Source organism: Leuresthes tenuis, unplaced genomic scaffold (assembly GCF_036924035.1).
Source record: "Leuresthes tenuis unplaced genomic scaffold, fLeuTen1.0.hap1 SCAF_12, whole genome shotgun sequence".
Classification (NCBI taxonomy): domain Eukaryota; kingdom Metazoa; phylum Chordata; class Actinopteri; order Atheriniformes; family Atherinopsidae; genus Leuresthes; species Leuresthes tenuis.
Genome location: NW_027325366.1, coordinates 34,028,849 through 34,051,386, shown reverse-complemented (window position 1 = coordinate 34,051,386; position 22,538 = coordinate 34,028,849). Strand labels below are relative to the sequence as shown.

The 22,538-nt window shown below is 42.5% G+C and overlaps 2 protein-coding genes across 2 annotated transcripts in view; one reads left to right on the top strand and one right to left on the bottom strand.

The window, feature by feature from the left end:
• Window positions 1-22,538, top strand: part of LOC140319808 (uncharacterized) — a 481,384-nt gene that overhangs the window by 432,739 nt on the left and 26,107 nt on the right. The gene's annotated exons all lie outside the window — the stretch shown is intronic.
• On the bottom strand, window positions 1,706-21,556 carry LOC140319801 (uncharacterized). Its single transcript, XM_072397588.1, has 15 exons — window positions 21,453-21,556; window positions 17,289-17,331; window positions 16,896-16,957; window positions 16,525-16,563; window positions 15,792-15,839; window positions 15,574-15,621; window positions 15,032-15,079; window positions 12,663-12,710; window positions 12,489-12,536; window positions 11,070-11,117; window positions 10,740-10,787; window positions 2,511-2,691; window positions 2,295-2,390; window positions 2,126-2,203; window positions 1,706-2,044 (listed from the first exon to the last, which is right to left on the bottom strand). Exons 1-15 carry the CDS (start codon window positions 21,479-21,481, stop codon window positions 1,844-1,846), a joined length of 1,065 nt encoding a protein of 354 aa, XP_072253689.1. The 5' UTR covers window positions 21,482-21,556; the 3' UTR covers window positions 1,706-1,843.

Sequence of the window (22,538 nt, the reverse complement as noted above, 5' to 3'; positions counted from 1 at the left end):
TCTTCTCAGAAGCCGTATAGTCAAGTAATGTAAATTCAAAAGTTAACAAAAAATGGTCAAACAAGACAGAGTTATGAGGGAACACTGTTAACTGTTCACTCTCAATGCCATAAGTAAGCACAAGGTCAAGGGTGTGATTAAGGCAGTGAATAGGTCTGTGAACACTTTGAGAAAATCCAATAGAGTCTAATATAGAACTAGAACATTTCTGAAGAAATTTTGATGGGTGCCAAGCTGCTGCCCGTCCACACAGAGACATATGAGTTAATGTGCTGAGAGTTGAAGGTCAAATTGAAGGTCAACCATTATATGATCATAATCCAGTCTGAAATATGAGATTCTGGCTTGTTCTGGTGAAATCTGCCTGCTTTAGTTCGTTAAGGCCCGGTTGATCTGTTCAGAATAATGGAAAACATATGAGTGAATGCGTGCTATCGCGCGCATTTGTGTCGTCAGGGGCTGATGGGGCTGTTATCACAACTGATGTGTTGAGAGTAATGGAAACATATGAGTTAGTGCGCGCCATCGTGCGCATTTGTCTCATCAGGGGCGGGCATTAACCTGTTAATCTGTTCTAAATAATGGAAATTTATGAGTTAGTGCGCGCTATCGCGCGTATTTGTCTGATCAGGGGCTGGCATGAACCTGTTAATCTGCTCTGAATAATGGAAATTTATGAAAAGTAGAAGTCGGATCTGAATAATTCTTTCACCGTGAGCGCCAGAAGGTACATGGAAAGCCAGCAGTGTAATTTTTATTCTTCTACCCCCCGTTGCTCCTTTATTATGGCAGTTTTAAAATGAGTTTTCCGACTGATTTCAGGGCTCGGCCGTTTTATAATGGGATGGAATGTTCCCTCTCTGCGCTCAGAGGTGATTTGTGAGAAATCTGTGAGGCCCAGCTCAATGACAGTCACATTGGGTGAAAGAGAACTAAAATACCTACGTGTTGATATATAATTGATCCAGATCAGGCAGATATTTTGGACGTGAGAGGCATTTGTTCGAGAAATTTTTTTAAAAAGATTTTTAAAGTGACAGTCACAGTGTAACCGACATGAGACAACCTCCTCTGGACACCTAAAACGTAAACTGCCGTTGTGTCAAAGCTGTATAAGCTATTAACAAGCCCTTTACCACAGTTAAAGCTGAGTCTTTTCTGTCACACACAGACTTTGAATGATGTGTGTGTGACGCTGTATGGCTGAGTTACGAGGCCTCCAATGTGGGCCTCCAACGAGGCCTTCTCCATTCATTTTCCCATTGACAATTTTCCCGCTTTTTCCCATTTCTCCGCTATTCCTTTCGAGTATTGAGAGAGATAAATACAAGCACACTTCTGCCCATCGGCGCGCATGCAGCGATGTGTTTTTTATTTTAGTCGGACCTTCGCTGCGGGAGGAGTAGCGCGCCGAAAAACGTCACACACACACAAAAACCATCCAGCCATTTTCTGTACACACTTAATCCATCTCAGGGTCGCGGGGGGTAGGTGGTCTGGAACTTTTCCCAATTGTCATTGGATGTATGTCCCGTCCAACTGTCATTGGACGGGACATACATACATACATACATACATCCTAGATAGGTTATCAGTCCGTCACAGACACAAAAACCAGTGAAAATGATAATGTTGATGATTTTTCCAGAGCAAACTTGAATTTAATGAGATTCTACAAACATGATTTCCACAAAAAGTAATCCAATTTATTATTTTAATAAATTAAAGATAATCAAAGAAAGAACCAATAACATTAAACTTGATACAGATATTAACTCGTGTATAAACCCAGCAAAGCTCTAAAAACAGACAGATTCTCTCCTCATTCCTCAGTCTGATTCGTCTACATGGCAGAAGAAGGTTTGATGTCTCGAGGAAAAATGTCCCAAGGATCCATCCCCGGAGCGAGATTCTTCCAGTCGGGCTGAAGAGGAGGATTGTTTAAAGCCATCAAGCAGCCCAACCAGAAGCACTCTGAGGTCAGAGGTCTCAGAGTCACCATCACATCCTTTGAGTACTGACCTCCATGTTCGGGGACATGAGTCTGTGGAGGAATCGTTCAGTGTTCAGTTCATTGTTCAGCCTGAAGTTTGGTTCCTTTAGCTGTAACATGTGCCTCACATACCTGTAGAAGGTCTTCTTTGGTGCTGTGGTACAGAGCCATCTGCAGATTCTGAATGGTTAGCTGTCTGTACTCTTTAACCTGGGACACAGGAAACATGCAGGTTACAGACGTCTAATAACACAATCTGCTTTAATGATCCAGTTCAGACAACAGTCCTACAGCACAGAACCTTCTGAGGTCCACTGTTGGAGTCGGTCAGTCCAAACGCCTCTTCTATCTGCTTCTTCTTTTTCTTCATTTCCTCTGTTGCATCTTCAAAGGTTTTCTGGAAGGATCAGTTTCAAGCTTTATACCAAAGATCCACACTCACTGGAATTCAAAGTTGAACTTGGACAGGAAGTCAAGGAATGAACCGAGTGACGTTGCTTCAACAGTGTTACTGTACCTGAAGCAGAGCTTGGGCTGACTGTGGGTTCATTTCAGTGGCCTTCAGATCATCCTTTATCTGAGGCCACTGCAGCAGTTTCAGCCTGTCGTACATCTCTGTCAGTCTGGTTTTACTGACTGGGTTGTTAATGCTCTCAGGGTCTGCAGCTTTTATTGAAACAGCCACATCTGCTGCCAGTCTGTCCAGATAGAAAATATAAAACATGACAGTGGAGACACTTTGCATGTGACAAACTGCTTTTTTCGCCCCAGATATCTGTACATAGATTACCTCTTTTTGAGTGATTTCAGTTCTTCCTCTTTTCGTTTCACAGCAGACCTGGAAGGGAGATGCAGAGTGTGAAGTAGCTTTAGCTGTAAGTAGCTGTCAGACCAGCCTGCTCGGTTATCCTAACAATGAGACGGGCTCCAGGTTGTGGTGACCACACCTCAGTTAAAGGCTGAACACAGACCCCTATTCTCTCCCTGTTAGTGCCTCAGAAACGAACGGCTGCTACTTGGAGCAGTCTCAAAAGCACGTAGAACAGAGTAAAAAATGACGAGAAAAGGAAGGAGAGTTAAAAAGAAAATGTAGGACAGAGTAGTAACATGTTCAGTGGTTTCAGTGAGTCGTCTTGAACAGGAGTCTTTGTTCAGTGAATTGATGGCTGCTGCATCGGTTGCTTTATGCAGCTCTTATTGTATCCACACACTGTTCAGCTTCCTGTCTCACTGAAATAAACTTCAGAATAACATTTACCTTTCTTCTTGAAGTTTGTCCTTGTAGAAAGTCTCCATCTCAGTCATGCTGTTGGAATATAAACATCATGGTGAAATGCCATCATAACACAGCATTAATGGTAAAACTAGAAAATTTCTGAAGAAATTTTGATGGGTGCCAAGCTGCTGCCCGTCGAGATAGAGAGGCCGTGCTGTGCTGTGCTGTGCTGAGAGAGTTGCTAGTTGCCAGTCAAGCATTATATGATCACGATCCAGTCTGAAATATGAGATTCTGGCTTGTTCTGGTTAAATCTGCCTGCTTTAGACACATAAGGCCCAGTTGATCTGTTCAAAATAATGGGAACATGTGATCATCGCGCGCATTTGTCTCGTGAGCGGCTGGCATGAACCTGTAATCACAGCTGATGTGTTCAGAATAATGGGAACATATGAGTGAGTGCGCGCTATCGCGCGCATTTGTCTCATGAGCAGCTGGCATGAACCTGTTATAACAGTTTAGCCCTGCTGCTGCCCTGCTGCTGCCCGCTGAGAGACAGAGGCTGTCATGTTATATTGTATTTTTTGTACAGACAAAACAGGCTGGCATAAAGCTTTTACATCAGGCCAGCCATGTTGACTCTGCCCTTATCAACCATCTTGGCTCTGCCCTCATCCGCCATCTTGGCTCTGGCCTCATCAGCTGTATTAGAACAGGGCAGCCATCTTGAGTGTGGTCATCATTAGTTGCTATGGGCAACAGCTGTGCCTGCCAACTGTCAAATCTGCCCCTCACTTTGTCTCCTTAAAATCATGGGGTTTTCATTTTGAGGCACAAGTCTGGAACAAACGGTCGCTGTCCGAAAAGTGGAAGTCGTATCCGAATAATTCTTTCACCGTGAGCACCAGAAGGGATGGGGGACGCCAGTGGTGCAATTTTTATTCTTCTACTGCCCGTGGCTCCTTTTTTATGGCAGTTTTAAAATGAGTTTTCAGACTGATTTCATGGCTCGGCCGTTTTATAATGGGATGGAACATTCAAGAAGGTTGATTTGTGAGAAATCTGTGAGGCCAAGCTCAATGAGAGTGACATTGGGTGAAAGAGGACTAAAATACCTACGTTTTGATGTAACATTTGTCCAGATCAGGCAGATATTTTGGACGTGAGAGGCATTTGTATGAGAAATAGAGTGGGAGTTAGTGTGTGAGTGGCATGAGATGAGCTCCTCTGGCTACCTAAAACGTAAACTGCCGTTGTGTCAAAGCTGTATAAGCTATCAACAAGCCCTGTACCACAGTTAAAGTTGAGTCTTTCCTGTCACATACAAACTTTGAATGATGTGTGTGTGACGCCGTATGGCTGAGTTAGGAGGCCTCCAAGGAGAGGCAGTTTTGGGCTTGTTAAGGCCTTCTCAATGCATTTTCCCATTGACAATTTTCCCGCTTTTTCCGGAATTCCTTTCGAGTAGAGAGAGAGAAAAGTACACTTCTCCCGATCGGCGCAGCGATGTGTGGGGAGAATAATAAGTATGAGCAATAGTGTGCCTTGCCTTTGGCATTGGCACCCATAATGACTCGGATGGCTGGCTGTAAGATCCATAAATCCATCATAGATTTGAACAAACCTTTCTTTGTGTTCACGTTCATGTTGTTCACATCTACGGCAACTGGATTTCATACCTGAATCAAGTCTTTGGAAGAGAAAAAGACAAACATTTGAAATGACTTTGCTGGAGTTTGAAAACATTTTTCCATCACCTTTACATTCAGGAACGTGCTGAACAGCATCTATACATTCAGCTGCAATGGAGTAGCTAAAAACCAGCTGAGGTTGGTGGGATGTATCCAAGCAGACCTTTTATACCTTCTCAGTCAACTTATTTCTTTTTTTTATTCGGAACACCCAAAAATAATTTAAAAATAGGGCTTGAAAGAAGAGCTTTCTTTGTGTTTCATGTGGAAAACCAGCTGAGACCAGAAGCTGCATATTTTACAGTTATATGTGACATGATGAATGAAGTTGGAAAGATCATCAAATCAAATATAGATACTGTGATTTGGACTATGTTGTTTCTGCTGTTTGATTATACAGTACCTCTGTCTGAGGGACTTCAGTTCTTCTTCTTTTTGTTTTAGAGCAGAACTGTGGAAAGAAATGTTGTCTGTCAAAAAGCTTCAAGTTTATACAAATTATACAACATGGCAAATCAACAGATGAGTTATTATCAGCACATCTTTTTTCTTTTCCCCACTGTATAATCACCACCTTAATGTGGGCTTTGAGCACCCCCAACATCCTGAGCGCTGGGCTGTCAGGGACGTTGGCCCCTGCTGGGGCGTTCCAGGATAATTTGGTCTCACGGAAGGGATCAGACTAAAAGGGATTCAAAGGCCTTGATGGAGTGGCCCCAGACTTCGAAAGTCACCTCGCTGAGAATAGAGGAACCGGGTTCCTCCTTGGAACCAGACCTGGTGGGAAGCTCACCAGCAAGCATCAGTAGGACTTCAATGCCCATGTGGGCAATGAGAAAGTGACCTGGAGGGGCATGATTGGTGAGAATGGCCTTCCTGACACGAACCCAAGTGGTGTTTTGTCATCTCAACTCATCATGGATTGTTCATGAAAACGCCATGGTCAAAAGAACGCTGGTTCATAAGTGTACTTGGTACCAGCCCACCAGGCCACCATCAATGATAGACTTTGCATTTGTATCATCAACCCTGTGGCCATCTGTCTTGGAAGAGGGGGAAAGAGCTGATCCCCATCTGGTGGTTAAAGACCACTGAACAGACCTGGTAAACCCCAGTGAACTGGGAACATATGGTGGAGACCCTTGTCTGGGAGATCATCTACTAATACTGCCAGGAGCATTTTTCTTACCTTTCAGGGAAAGTTGGGGACATAAATTCTGAATTAACCACATTTAGGACCTCCATTGTGGATGTGTACTCCAAGAGCTGTGGCCACCAGGTTGTTGGTGCATGTTATGGTGGCAACCAGAGGATCCGCTGGTGGACACAGACACTGAAGGAAGCCATCAAGCTGAAGAACCAGATGACCCAGGGGTCTTCTGGAGCAGCTGACAACTACTGAGAGGCCAAATGGGCTAAGGAGTTTGCAGTTGAAGAAGTTAAAACTCAGGCAATGGGAGGAACTTGATGATCCCGAAGGACTTTAAATTGACCTCAGTGATGTTTTGGCAGCTCAGAAAGGGAAAGCAGGTCCCAGGTTGGCCTGGGAGAAGAACTGGGGTCATCATTTAGCAGGAGCCCTTTGGCAATCTCCTGACTGATCAGCATGAAGCCTCACCAATCACCTTGGCAAAGGTAGTTAAAAAGCTTCTTGGTGGAAGGGTGATGGATGAGATTTTCCCTGAGATTCTGAGGCATCGAGGCAGAGATTGCAACACCGCAGGATCCCAGGAGGAGCCGAAGTGTTGCTGGGGAGAGGGATGTCTGGGTTTTCCTCCTGGACCTTTTGCTTTTGCAACCCAACTTCAGATAAGAGGAAGGCAGTGGCTAGATGGCTGAATGGCTTTTGCACCCAATTACTTTGTTTTATTCAGCAGTTATTTTACGATCAAATGTTTCTAAAATGTGTTAAATTGGACCTTAAGAAGAATACTAACCGTTCTTTATCTAGTTTCTCTTTGTAAAACATCTCGATCTCAGACGCTGTTCTGCCAGTTGAGGTTTTTGCACTGTTTGTGTCTTTCTTTCTTGAAGCTTCGAAGTCTGCTGCCATTCTTTAAAGAGAAACATACGACTGAATGAAGGTATGTCAGATAAATGCTCTGTCGTTAGGCCTCTTATTACTTTTACTCTGCTTTTTCCAATGAAAACATTTTAAATGCTGGTTTTGATGCTGTGCAGCTGGAATGGTTTCTGCTGGTAATTCTGACACTTTCATAACATCCCTTATGATGTGTAACCATGCCAACAGGAAGGTTTATTATGGGTATGAGCACCTGTTTTACCTTTTCAAAACCAGAATAATGCCTGAAATAAGACCCCAACCCAGATGAGTTTAAGAGGAGACATCAAGCTGGAGTAAAACTGTTGAGCAGAGAGGAGGAAGTAAACCCTTTCTACCCTTCATCATCATGAGGAATGTGTGATCACAGGCAGACAGAGCAGAAGAATTTGGAGTGATGACAGGAATACTGGTAGTGTTTCACCAAGACATGGGTGCAGGAGCAAGTCCTGGACACGTTTTCTATGACCCATCCTGATTTCCTTTAAAGTGCGACCCTTACAGGCAACAGGAGGGAAAAACAACTCAAATGAGCATCTCTACATCAGAGAAAACATCAGAAACGAGATGTTTCTGAGAGGAGTCTCTATGGTCTTCAGTGCCTCCCCCTTCCTTCAGACTAAATGGGCAGGTAGAGGTAGCAGAGCTATAAAACTCACCTTTTATAACCCGCCGGTGTAGTGTCTGTCATCATCATTTCATTTGTACACACAGAGCATTATAATTCATTCATGTGATTTCTGTGCATTTCAGCGCCTCTTTGCTAAACTTCAAAGTTTCCAAGTTTGTGAACCTATGATTTTTCCATCCATTCTTTCATCCATCCATACTCAATAATTAAAATTCTGACATGTAATTACCCTTCAGAGATGAATAAAGGATCATTAAGTTAAATTCAAGACCATGACACGATTATCCTGCTGACAGACAGGAGAGGAGACTCAATTCATGAATATAAAACAACACTTCGACTAAATATCATGGCAAAAAGTGTAATTTGACCGATTTGTTCCTTCCTGCAACCTGATTGCTTCTAGTGAACTACAAATGACAATTTTGTTCCATTAATGTTTGGGTACTTTGTTGAAGCGCTATCTCTAATATCCAAGATAGCTGAAGCCAGCAGAGGAAAAATGATGGTGCTTATTTGGTTGACTTTTTCCTGATTTCTATAATAATTCCACATTTTCCAAACATTAGGCCCACAGTGTAACGTGGCTAAATGTACAGTAACACTGATAGACCACACCTGGAGAAGCATTTCAGCACAAGGATATGAGGCAACCTTCTTGGTCTTCTCATCATTTCACCATGAATACTGACAGTCAGAAATATAACACTGAGCTGTAATTATTAGTTCAGCTCTCTGCATGTACAGTACCTCTGTTTGAATGAGTTCAGCTCATCATCTTTTCGCTTCAAAGCAGATCTGAAAAGATGTGAAAAAGTTCAGTATGGTTCAAATACTGAAGCAATAACAGTTCAAAGTTTGTATAAACTGAATGTACTGAAAGATCAGATGAGTTATTGAAGTTAACTCCAGAGAAATACTTGCCTCTCCTCACTGAGTTTCTGTCTGTAAAATGTCTCCATCTCAGTTAAACTGTAAAATAAATAGAATTAAAAGTTAGTTGGATCAAGAACCTTCAGAAAAAGCATTAATTTTTGAATGTATTAATTCTGAGAACTGGTCAAATTATGATGGATTGGACGGTTAATTTGCTAAATGTTGTGAACAGTTTTTCAGACACACCTCTCTTTATGTTCACGTTCATGTTGTCCACAGAGCTGGCAGCTGGATCTCACGCCTGCTACGTTCTTCAGCCTGTTCATGTGCAGAAGAAACATATTTGATATAAATGTATCGAGTTTGAAGGGATAATTCTAGTTTCTGTCCCCCAGCTGTTTCTCCCATATATCTGTCTGTGTCTTTGGGTCAGGAGTCAGGACTCAGCCCAAAGAAACCACAGATAGCCATCTTTACATCTTTACCACCTGTGGGGGGTGCAGTGTGAGCTGAGCAGTAGGTGAAGGCAGACACCTGGATGTACCTATTCTCTGCATTACAACCTGGCTCTTGTTAGAAGTAATGTCACTGTAATGGTTGTGAAAGAGCCTGAGCTGGGGTGTGAGAGGGTAGCACACCAACTAGAAATAGTTGGGCTAACCTCCTCCTCATGGGCTCAGGAACCAAACTCCTGGAGAAGGGCTGGATTCAAGGCCCCCAGCTGAGCACCTCAATGCTCTGTTTGGATTCTGTTGGTCCGAGTGGACTTAGTGTGGGCCATAGTGGGCTGGAGGGGCATGCATGGAATGAATGGCTTCCCTGATCCGAAGTAGGGACGGGAAACTGGGAACGTCTTGTGGAGCCCCCTGTCCAAGAGATCTTCAGTGTACCGTTCTGGGAGAGATTTTTTTTACCCATCAGGGGGAGATGGGGAGGTGGCATAAGAAAGGGCCCTGTTTAGGACCTTCATACGGATGCTGTGGCCTGAAGGCCACCAGTGCCTGTCATGGTGGCAGCTGAAGGGCCTGCTGGTGGACACTCTGGTAGTAATCCTTTACTATACCAAGCTGAAGACAGGTCTTTTGGGCGACATTGTTACTGGCTGTGGAAGCTAAAACATCAGCTCCATGATATTCAGACGAAAGCAATCTGTGACTCAAAAAGAGAATACAGGTGGAGAACTGCTGGGCTGAACTGGGATTACCATCAAACAGTGGGAGGAGCTCTCTGAAGGTCACCTTAATGTCATCGGCACGTCTCCCATTGAGGAAAAGTCTGACTTGGGGGAAGATTCTCCCATCAATTTAGCAGAGGTTGTTAAACAGTGATCTGATGGCAGGGTGCCAGGGGTGGACAAGATCTGTCCAGAGATGCTGAAGCATCTGGACATTAAGGTTCTGTTTTTGTTGACATGCCTCTATGAGGGTGCGTGGAGTCTAGGACAAAACCTGAGGAGTGGCAGGTTGGATGTTTGTCACCATTTTTAAGGACAAGGACCAAAGAATGTGTTGCAAATATAAGGGAATCATGCTACTCAGCCTTCCTGGAAACACTTCACGTTGGTGGTCTTTTGGTCTTGTCCAACTAGGACAACGCCCAGAGGCAGACCCAGAACATGTTGCAGGGATTATATATCCCTCATGTCCTGGGAACACCTCAGAAACCCCCAGGAGGAGCAGGAGAATGGTGCTGGTATGACAGATGTTGGGGTTTCCCTCCTGGACCTGTTGCCTCCACAACCATACCTCAGATAAGCAGAGGACAAACTGGATGGATGGATGGATGGATGGATGGATGGATGGATGGATGGATGGATGGATGGATGGATGGATGGAGGGGTGGAGGGGTGGAGGGGTGGTGTACATCTTAAAGTGGTCCTATGGACAGACCCTCCAGTCTCTGCTGTGGATCTCTGCAGCTCCAGTTAACCTTTGGCATCCTTATTACCTCTCCTATTAATGGCCTGCTTGTTAACTCTAAAATTTGGTGCTCTGTTCTTTCTTGGCTGGTTTGTTGGGGTGTCATGTTGATTGATTTAAAGTGCTCGGAGGGATATTCAGAGATTTTTACACTTTTATATAAACCCAAGCTGTACTTTTCCAGAACATTGTCTCAACAATCATCACAGACTGAATACTTTAGATATTTAATACAAACCAACACTGACAGCAATCTGTGTTTAAGGTTTGTGGATAAAAATGGAACCAAAAGGTTTCTTCTTATTTTAGATAATGTTATGATTTTATATCTGGGCTTTAGTGGGACAATACCTGTCTTGGACAGCTTTCAGTTCTTCCTCCTTCTGCTTCAGAGCAGATCTGTGGAGGAAAACACAGCTGGTGAAAAAGTTTTAACGTGAACAGAACTAACTTAGAGGCAGCAAATCATCTTTTGGTCTTTTTTATTTTGGTAAATCACAGATTTTTCTCTAAAACGCTGCAACAACATAGAATCCCTTTGGGGAAAAATAAAATACTGTTCTACATCACACTTTTCTGTGGTAATTTCTATAAACACTCTATGGTGGCCACACAATATGTCACATTCCAACAAATATGATATCTTTTTAAGTAAAAGTGGAGTTTCAAAATAAAACTCACCTGTCCTTATGACGTTCTTTCTTGGAAAGTGAGTCCATCTCATCATATCTGCCACATTAACATGAATTGTATGATTATAACCTTTGCAACACAGATAAATGATCAAAAATGAGTCCTTTGGTGTTTCAAATTGTCAAAATTTTATAAAACCAAACATGCAGCGGCTCGGGGGGGGGCGTGCACAGTCAACACCGTGTATGGTAGGGATGGTGCTCTGCTGACCTCAACTAGGGGCGTTGTGAGTTGTTGGAACGAATACTTTTAGAAACTCCTCAATCACACAGACACACTGGATGTGGGGCCTCCCATATATGGGGCTGAGGTTCCCGAGGTGGTCGAAAAGCTCCTTGGTGGCAGGGCCCCAGGGGTGGATGAGGTCTGTCAGGAGTTCCTCAAGGCTCTGGATGTTGTAGGGCTGTCTTGGTTGACATGCCTCTGCAACATCGCGTGGACATCATGGCGTTTGACCGTGTCCCTCTGGGAGTCCTGTGGGGGCTGCTCCGGGAGTATGGACCCCTTGATAGGGGCTGTTCGGTCTCTGTATGAACGGTGTCAAGAGTTTGGTCCGCATTGCCGGCAGTAAGTCGGACGTGTTTCCGGTGAGGGTTGGACACCGTCAGGGCGGCCCTTTTTTTTTTTTTTCTGTTCATAATTTTTATGGACAGAATGTCTAAGTTCAGCCCGGGTGTCGGGGGTGTCCAATTCGGCGACCTCAGAATCGGGTCTCTGCTTTTTACGGATGGTGTCGTTTTGTTAGTGTCGTCGACCTTCAGCTCGGTTTGCATTTGAGTGTGAAGAAGGAGCCACTGCTCCTCTGCATTGAGATGAGCCAGATGAGGTGGCTCTGGCATCTGGTTAGGATGCCTCCTGGACGCCTCCCTCATTAGTGGTTCCTGTCAAGTCCCACTGGAAGGAGACCCCGGGAAGATCCAGGACAAGTTGGAGAGACTATGTCTCCCGGCTGGCCTGGAAACACCTTGAGGTCGCCCTGGAAGAGCTGGAGGAAGTGGCCGGGGACAGAGATGTCTGGGTTTCTCTGCTCAAGCTGCTGCTCCTGCAACCCGACCCCCGGAGAAGCGGCAGATGATGGATGGATCCTTATCACCTATGGCCTGCTTGTTAACTCTAAAATCTGGTGCTCTGTTCTTTCTTGGCTGGTTTGTTGGGGTGTCATGTTGATAGATTTAAAGTGATCGGAGGGATATTCAGAGATTATTACACTTTTATATAAACCCAAGCTGTACTTTTCCAGAACATTTTCTCAACAATCATCACAGACTGAATACTTTAGATATTTAATACAAACCAACACTGACAGCAATCTGTGTTTAAGGTTTGAGGATAAAAATGGAACCAAAAGGTTTCTTCTTATTTTAGATAATGTTATGATTTTATATCTGGGCTTCAGTGGGACAATACCTGTCTTGGACAGCTTTCAGTTCTTCCTCCTTCTGCTTCAGAGCAGATCTGTGGGAGAAATTCAGTGTGACTGGTCATTTCTATAAACACTCTATGGTGGCCACACAATATGTCACATTCCAACAAATATGATATCTTTTTCAGTAGAAGTAGGAGTTTCAAAATAAAACTCACCTCTCCTTATTAAGTTTGTTATTGGAAAGTGACACCATCTCAGCACATCTGCCACATAAACATGAGTTGTATGATTATAACTTTCGTAACAGATAAATTATCAAAAATGAATTTGAAATTGTCAAATTTTCCAAACCTTTGTGTTAACAATTTAATTTCATCCTCTTTTATTTTGAAAGCAGATCTGAAAAGGAAGTAAGAAAAGTTTATTGTAAAAATACCGAAGCATCAACAGAAGTTGGTATAAACAGAATGTACCGAAAGTTTCTTTTATCTTTAAAACTTAAATACTTGCCTCTCCTTGTAAAGTTTCTGTTCCAACTCAGTTAAACTGTGAAATAAAAAGAATTAAATGTCTAAAAAGTATTTAGTAATTAAGTCTATTCTGTAAAGACGTAAATGTTTGACTGAACAGGTTGATTTTGCTTCTTCTCGTCTTTTAAACACACCTTTGTTTGTGTTCACGTTCATGCCGTTCACAACGCTGACAGCTGGATCTCACACCTGCTACGTTTTTAAGCCTGTTTGTGTGCAGAAGAAACATGTAGATCATCAATTTATTGTTCTCTGATGGATAATTCTAGTTTAATTTAGCCTGTAGTGTTTTCACAAATCTGTTTGTCTGAATCAGATAAATTCAGTAAGTCTCTCAGAGATTGAGGGAAATATTTACTCTCAAACAGTGAAGCCAAAGTACCCAAAGAGAACCCGCAAAGGGGGCAATCTTACCACTATGCTATCCAGTCACATACATGGAGAGAAAATGCAAAGGCCACACAGAAAGAACCAGCCGGGATTAGAACCAGGAACCCTCTGCCGTGAGGCGACGGTGCGAACCACCACACCACCCCTGGTACAACTAACAATGAGAACTTTGTCCATTTCTGAAGACAAAACTGCTGAATCTTCCAGCTGGATAGGTTCTGCTGCTGCCAAAACATCTTTAAGTCAAAACGAGGATTCCCAAGCAGAGGTTTGAGCTTCAATAGGAACATTTTCTGCCATTTAAATATTTTCCTTGAACCACTCGAGTGCTGTTTCAGTTTGCTTATGGACACTGTCACAGAGACAGGTAAATCTGTCACAGCCAACATCAATTCTCTAGAAGCTGAGGCTGCTATCACTATGCTTTGCTCTGGTGATGATCTTCTAAAGCATATATACTTATAAAGTCCAGCTTTATGTAGAGAGAAGGGCTGAGGACCTGGTTGTACCTATCCCCAGTATCGCTAACAGGCTTTGGGACATGGAACATCTCACGCTGGTAATGAATGAGCCTCAGCTGGTTTAGTGTTGCTCACTGCCAGACACAGCATGAGTTCTTCAACCAAACTTCTTGAAGCCTTTAATCTGAAGGAGGTCTTTCTGCCGTGGTTGACCTCGGGGTCATCTGAAGTAGCTGACAAAACCGAATGGATAAAAGCGCCTCAGCGTTTGTGGGTATGGCATCTAAAACTCAGACGTGGGAGGAATTCAGCAAGAGAGACTTTCAGTTGCACTCAAGGACACTGTGGCCAACTATTCTTTATAGAGAAAGAAAGTAGGGACATCATTTAGGAGTGGAAGGAGCACTTCATTTCCTTAACATGCAGGTGAGGATTTGGAGGGAGGCTCGTCTATCACCTTGGCAGAAACATCCAAAGCGCAGGGCACACGAGATTGAGATGGAATCTGGAATGATGCACCGTCACGGTGTTAAAGTGCAGGGATCAGGGCTCATATACCTAATCAAGTTCAGACAAACCAAAACACGCTGTACTGGGATATAGGACGTGAAAATATACAGGATATATACTCAACATACAGGAGATCTTTGTCTATAAGTCCCACTTTGCTCCAAGGCAAGTTGATTGTTCATATGTTTCAGAACTTTGAAAATGTTCACAATAAGTAAAAGAAAAGAAAAATACTTGCTTGCCTTTTAATCTCAGCCGTTTGTTTCAACCAATTTGAACTTTTTCAGTTTTTACGTCACATCTAAAAACATACGCATCAAAATTCCAGGCTGCGGTGAAACAAAATGGGGAAAATACCAAAGGGAATGAAGAGTTTTGCAGGACTGTCGCTGCCTGGAACAGCCTTTCTACTAACTGGATTGTAGGTCTGCTCCAGCAAAACTGGAGAGTGCCACATTAGTGTGATCAGAGAGACCAAACAGACAAATCGGTGGTAACCGCACCAGTGTGGAAGTAATTGTACTTTAAAATGGACTGATTATCCAATCGTGAAATATAGCTTTAGATATTTAATGCAAACCAACACTGACAGTAATCTGGGTTTAAGGTTTGTGGATAGAAATGAAACCAAAAGGTTTCTTCTTATTTTAGATAATGTTATGATTTAATATCTGGGCTTTAGTGGGACAGTACCTGTCTTGGACAGCTTTCAGTTCTTCCTCCTTCTGCTTCAGAGCAGATCTGTGGAAAATACAACACATGGAAATAAAGTTTAAACACACAATGACAAACCAACTGAATTAATGTCAGTTCACTGTAAGAATGATGAGAAAGAACCACTGGTTAATGTTAGTAAGCTCATCTGTTAGATTACTGCTCTTATCATTACTATTGGTAATATTAGACAAAGTAATTGTTTTTATTTGACAGGTTACACCAGTTTCTTATTAAATCCCAACACTTATTGTGGAAAAGCTTTGAAGAACCTCTGTAAACAACTGTCTGACACGATTTAGGAAACTTTGTCCAAACTTTCATGTAATTTTAAGAAAATGATAATCCAATACTGATTTACACAATCAATGCAAGTTCAAAGGGCTTCAAATCACAACAGATACAAGAAGTATCAGCTGTCTACGTCCATCTCTGAGTACAATCTGTGGTATCCATATTTATAAAAAAGCCTCATAAGATCTTAAATCTGTTTCTATACATTAAAACTGAAAAATACCCACTTCTCCCTGTGAAGTTCCTGTCTGAGATGTGACTCCTTCTCATGGAATCTGTTAAAACAACAGTTCAAAGTTGTATCAAAACCATTGAAACAAACTTTATTACACAATAATCCAGCAATTTATTTTAATCATTTTAATATTCTTTTCTCATTCTCATTCTTTCAAAGTCAAGCAAAGCTCAGCGTTGCAGTTATTTCACCTTTCTGTGTGTTTAATACCTGAGTTGAACTGATTTAATTTCTTCCTCTTTTTGTCTCTGAACGGATCTGTTGGGAAAATAAATCTTTTAAGGAAGTTTCATTGGTTTTATTTTAAAAAATGATGCACCAAAGAAATTCTAGTTTCCACCAATGCCCAGAGTGTGGAATTCTGACTGAAAGCGTGAACAAGGCCGTGCGCTTCGGGAGCCTCGGGGTCGGCGCTCTCTGAACACGCCCAGATCTCAGGACATTAACATGGACACACGTCTTTCAACAGCTGAAGATACTTAGTTATTCACAGGGAACAAATGCTGCACCTGAAACATTTTGCTTCCTGAACAGAATTTAGGACCTTCTCAAACTGGCGCTGCTCTTAGGGTCCATTTTAAATCAGCTACTTTAGACAGAAAGGCTTCTCAAAGCTGACCCATACCATAAGTATCTGTGCACCTCCATATTAGAGGATAGAAGTGGGTTTGCTTTTCTATCAGTTAATAAGGACATAGCATCCGAGTAGAAATATAAGGATTTTACAGCTGACCAACAGCTTTACTGAATAACTGAATCTGTTTGAAATGTTTGACCAGCTCTGAACTGTGCAACATATATAAATACATAAACAGCCCATGAGGCTGTGACCCCAGACTGTGGGAGTGAAAACATGTCTGTGCTACACCATTGGATGGAGAAAACAGCACAAATCAAACCTAATGAAGCTTTCATTACAAGGTAACTTAGGAAAAATACTTACTCAAGCTCCTGTTTGTAAAATGACTTCATCCCAGTTAATCTGTCAAAGCATTAACACACAGTTTGATACTGAAAAGCAGGTTCTGCAGTGATAACATGGATTACACCCTCTGCAGCCCCACTGGCTTTGCAGTGCACCACCTAAACAGTTCTTGGGTGGTGCATAAGCTCCAATTCACTCATTACACATTTGACTTGGTAGAGATTTTAGCTGATTACCATCTTTATAACAATAAAAACGTTATTCTTTTAAACTTGTGAGAGTCTCTCCACTTCATGTCGCAGCCTCTCGGCCACATTGTGACCCTTGCAAAGACTTTCAGTTTCCAGGTCAAAGGATTGTGTAGTTTCAGCTCGTTGCATGTACAGTACCTTTGGTTGGCTTCTTTCAGCTCCTCCTCTTTCACTCTCAGAACAGACCTGTGGGGGGGGATGTCACCTGTGTTAAACATTTCTATTCAACAAAGAATGAAGCACCAACAAAATACAAATATGCATCATTTAATGGTCACGGTGAGCCAAAGGACTCATCAAATTGTACCAACGTGTTGCAAACAGTCCTGATCAGAGGAATATGTGTCTAAACATAAACTTTCAGAAAATGACAATCCAACACTGATGCTATCCAAGCAGAACACAGATAAAAAGGTGCTGAGTGAAAGCTACAACTCAGCTCCAAGCCATTTTATTTAAAGTCCATGGTTCACATCCTGGATTTTCAGCTGTTTTATGTCTCTAACATCAGAAAAAGACTCACTGCTGAAGTTCCTCATGTTGATTACGTCCGGATCTTCCTTCTTCATCACATCTGCTTATGAGGAGAAAGTGAAACGTCTTAAAACGTCTTTTCAACGACTATTTCTGAACTAAATCAAGACTATGATGGATCGACCAGATTTAGCCCTAAAACCAACGTACAAATGACGTCTGTTTGGTGGGATACGGCTGAGATCTGACCTTTAGCATGGGTGCTATGGGCAGATTTAGCCACAAAAAAAATCTGGTTTCGAATCTCGTTTGAAAAAAGAATAATGAGGGGGCTGCATGTGTGAACAAGCAAGCATTGGTTTCAATATAAACACTTTCTGTGCCCAAACGATAGCAGTGACCCATTATACTTGTATCATTAAAAGTAAGATAGTAAATACACAAAGCCCACAACTGAAAGGGAAAAGAATGAAAGTAATATGAATTAAACCTGCATATTTTGCCAGTGACAATATCTTAATTGGTTAAGTCAAACGATGTTTTCCATTTCAAATGTAAGGTTATATTTACATGATTTTAATGGTAGCTCATGCTCTAAAGTGGGCCGGTCTGAGGCATGAAACTCCAGGACAGAAAATGAGTCCCTGGCTAAAGTTCGATGCGACAAAGCTGTAGAGGTGACAGGCATTTTTAGGGTGTGCTACAACTCTCTGGTCCTGTGCTAAAAAAAAAAATCAGTCTGTCTCTGTAGCACTCATGCTATGTGCTTAAAAAGTTAATGTACAGCCCTGATTATTTCCTGAACAAAACCTAAGAAGAAATACAGAAGCAGTGTGTTCACACAACTATTGGATCATACCAAATGGTAAATGGACTTGTACTTGTACAGCGCTTTTCTAGTCTAACTGACCACTCAAAGCGCTTCACTACATGCCGCATTCACCCCACTCACACACTCTTAAGATACTTAACTATGTGCTTTTTCTAATCATTCACACACATTCATACCCCAGTGATACACTGGGAGGCAACGTGGGGTTCAGTGTCTTGCCCAAGGACGCTTCGACATGTAGCCGGGGAAGCCAGAGTCAAACCACCGACCTTCTGATTGGTGGGCGACTTCCTCCTGAGCTACAGCCGCCCCCAAAGCTGGCAAAGAACTCAACCTTGTTAAAAAATGTGCCGTTCTCGTGGTCACACCTCTTCAGATCACTGACCACTACTTCATCTGTCTATTTATGTTTATGTATTTAACAGACACTTTTATCCAAAGCAAGTTACAGGTAGGGTAAGGGGGGTCTTGCCTAAGGACCCTTACTGGAGATTGTACCTTTCATGCAGGGGAATTGAACCCAGATCTCCCACATGAAAGGTGGCAATCATACCACTACACTATCCAGTTTTATTTTCTATTTCCGCTTCTTTGAAAAGGTCACATAAGGGCTGAAGCCTATACCAGCTGCCACCAGGTGAGAGGCACCTGGACAGGTCTCCAGGTAACACAGGGCCAACAAAGAGACAAGCAAGACAAACAACAATACACACCCACACTCACTCCGACAGGCAATTTAGAATAATCAGTTAAGCTAACCTGCATGCTCTTTCACTGAGGGAGAAAGTGAAAGCTTGAGAACCTGCAGAGTACCCACACATGCATGGGGAGAACATTCAAACTCCACACAGAAAGAACCCAGCTGACTTCATCACTATGCAGCCCACCACCTCCTACAATATGTGATTTGTCTACTTTTACCTAAGTGGGACAATGTCTAGTTTCAGAAGAATCTCTTAGAATCTGTCTCCCATCCACTTTTACACTGATGTTGCCTCTACTTAATACAACAAATAAATTTTTAAAGTCAAGAGATCCTTCTCCCCCGCAAGATTCACTTACTCTGCCCGGGGATCCTACATACAGGAACCTAATAACCCACAAAAGCAATTGTGGTTCCCCCATACTCCCACAGCCACCCCAACAGAATCTCTTGTGGGACAAGCCTTCTCCAAGCCCACAAAACAATGCAAATTCAAATGGCCAAATAGTCAAATTCCCATGACCCAAGCTCTAACTCTGCAAGGGGAAAGATCTTGGCAAAGAACCGCACTACTCCTCCTGAATCCAAGCTTTGGATATCTGTCAGAGCCTCCTTTACAACACCTTGAAGTAAACTTATCAGAAGGGGCTCACTTAGCATGATCCCTTATCATTGGAAAACACTCGCTGGTGCCCCTTCTTTAACAATAAAAACCACCATCTCATTCTACCACTCTGCAGGTGTTGTTCTGGACCTTTAAGAGACATGGGCCAAGACAGCCCCACAATGTCCAGAGCCTTCAGAGTCTTGGGGCACATCTCATCCATTCCCAGCACCCTACCACTGGGAAGCTTTTGAACTACCTCAGTACCTCCTGCCAAGACTCTACCTCCTCAGTGGTGGACATGTTGGTCAGATAAAAGAGATCCTTAAAGTGCTCCTTCTACTGCTTGGCAATATCTCCAGTTCAGGTCAACAGGTCTCCACCCAGGCCACAACCTGGAACTGGCCCTGATTTCCATTTTTGAGTTGCCAAATGGTTGGCCAAAACATCCCTGAGTCCTTCTCCTTGCTGCGTTTCTTCCACACCTGAGTTTTAGCATTAGCAACCACCCTTTTGACCACTTGCTTGTGACAGGTGCTCCACATGACCCCAGTACAATAGGTACAATTAGGCCCCAAAGCCCTCCTTCTTTAGCTTGATAGCTTCCTTCACCACCGTGAACACCAGGGTCCTCCTGTTGTTGCCACCAATGACTTTCTGGACACAGCTCCTTGAAGCTGCATCTGCAATGGAGGTCTTGAACAAAAATTCAATTCTGCCCCTCTCTTCACCTAAATGTTCAAGGCCCAATGATACAACTGCTAAGTCTATCATCGACCTTTGTTCAAAGGTGGCTTGGTACCATGTACACATATGAACCCCCTTATGCTCAAATATGATGTTTGGAATGGACAATCTAATATTAGCACATCAGTCCCAAAGAAAGCATTGCTTGGGTTCAGATCAGGGAGGCCGTTCCTTCCAATCACAACCGTCCAGGTCACTTTGTCATTAGTATTGAATCTCTCAGGTGGTAACCCCTCCAGGAAACCGTCCAGAGACTCCAGGAAGGCCAGGTAACCTGAGCTGCTATTTGGCATATATGATCAAATCACAGTCAGAACCTATTTGTTATGCAGCTCGCAGGCATAATGGGGTCTCGCCTACTGGTGAACTTCAACACTGATGTAATTACCTGGCCCAACGCCTTTGCCCTGCTCAACTATTATAGAGTCCGAGAGAGTCCAGCACTTCTCCTCCCCATAGCCCTCTATAGTCCTGTTATTATTGTTTCACCCCGATAGCTGTCTGGTTGCAGGAAGTTTCTTTCTCCATGTTATGACCATATCTAAAAATACAATTAACCACGTATCAATCACCACATGGTGAGGTAGTAAACAAACACTGTTTCAGTCAGTTAAAGATTTGTTTTCAAGTGATTTTTGGTTTTTCCATGTTCTGAATTCTAGAGTTCATTTTGTGCACGTTGAATCTTAGTTGCTTCCTGTTCTGTTTTGTTGAGCTTTCACCTTCTGTGTTTTGCTGAGTTATCTTCTATTCATCTTAAACGTGAGGTCTTAATTTGCAGACCACCTCATCTGCTTAATGTTTGTCATTTTTGTCTATATTGTTCTGGGTTTTCTTTGTTCTGTGTCTCACACTTGATGCCAAGTTTAGTTTGTTGCCTGTCACCAATTCATGCATATTTAATCTCTTCATTCAGAAGCCAGCATTTGGGTCCTTTCTACTACATCATATTGTAACAATTTCTTAAAAGAGATTACAATAATTTGTGCTCCGATTGCAGCTTATCAACATTATCAATAATGTCCCAGGTAACCACGCACATGTTGAATAAAGCTAAGTAATCTACAAACTGTAGCTCATGTTCAAACAACCTTTTATGCGGAATAATTCTGTAATTACAAATTCCATTTTTCACTTTAACATTATTTGAAAGTTTGACAGCAATCTGTATGGAAACCCATTTGTTCAAATTAATTTCTTTGACTCCAAAATGTTGTTAAACCAAAAAAACACAACATTGTTCTGATTGATTGGATCTCAAAGAGAAATTAGCTCTTGAGTATCAACTATTCAAAGTGAAAACTGGTTAAGATTACTGATTTATATTGTTCATACCTGCATAATTGAGAGAAGAATGAACCCATTTTGCAGCAGTTTCTTTTCCCTCTCGTCCGTGGGTGAATTTCTCTGTCGGTCTGACAGCAGAACTGATAAACTGCTGCTCAGCCGCTCTGACTTTCCTCATCCAGACAAGCTGGACCTGTTTATTTAGTGGGTGACTCATACGTCACAGTGGCACACTTTAGCACTGCATGCAGTGGAGATTGATGAAGTGGGAGAAAGAAGAATTACTCTAACCTGCCTTCTGTTAACTTTGGTAAGATGCTCAACAGACCCTCAATGGATCCGAACCAGGAACCCTCTTGAACCCTGTGAGGCAACTGTTTGTTCCGACACCATCATGCAACCCTTAGTTTATTTGAGTTTTGTTTTATAAAGCTCGGATTTTCAGCAGAAAATTACAATATGGACAACAATGCGAACAAGCTGCATTTTAGAGCAGCTTCATACAGTCCAGTTCAGTTAAAATAATATTAATCCATTTTGCTATAACTATTCATTTCATCAATTTACTAAAAGGAACCAACAGGTCAGGTCAAGTCTCCATCCTGAAAAAGTGCAGATGAGAAACTCCTGGCTGATAACTGAAGCCTCTGCCTCCCATTCTACTTTTAGAAACATGATCTCTGCTGTTAGATCTCATCAGAACTCTGGCTGCAGGGTTTTGGATCAGCTGGAGGCTGTTCAGAGAATCTGTGGGACAGCCCAATAATAAAGAAGTACAGTAGTTCAACAGGTGGTCACAGCTTCAAACCAATCCCCGGATTGAACAAACGTCTTCCAGATCCAGGAAGTACAGTTGCCTTTATTAAAGTTCTCATGATAATGCCGGCTAAGTAGATGAGGGCTGCATGTTCAAAATATTGCCAAATATTGATTTATGTGCTTGTGGGATCCCAACACAAGATGACCTCTTGTTCACAAACCTGCTGAGTAAGGTTTAGTGTAAAGATGGTAAAAGATTAAATAATAATCAGTTAATCGTAGCTAAATAAATATACCGAAGGTAACCAAAGTCAATCAATGAGAATACAACACAATATCTGCCTCCAAGGCTGATAACTTCCCATTATTCTCCAT

Bases quoted from the DNA above. Each gene is read 5' to 3' on its own strand.
- LOC140319801 (XM_072397588.1), bottom strand. From the start codon at position 21,481: ATGGGTTCATTCTTCTCTCAATTATGCAG. The intron at 12,537-12,662 runs GTGAGTTTTATT...TTTCTCCCACAG, and splicing joins AACAAACTTAATAAGGAGAG to ATCTGCTCTGAAGCAGAAGG. The intron at 10,788-11,069 runs GTGAGTTTTATT...TTTCCTCCACAG, and splicing joins AAAGAACGTCATAAGGACAG to ATCTGCTCTGAAGCAGAAGG.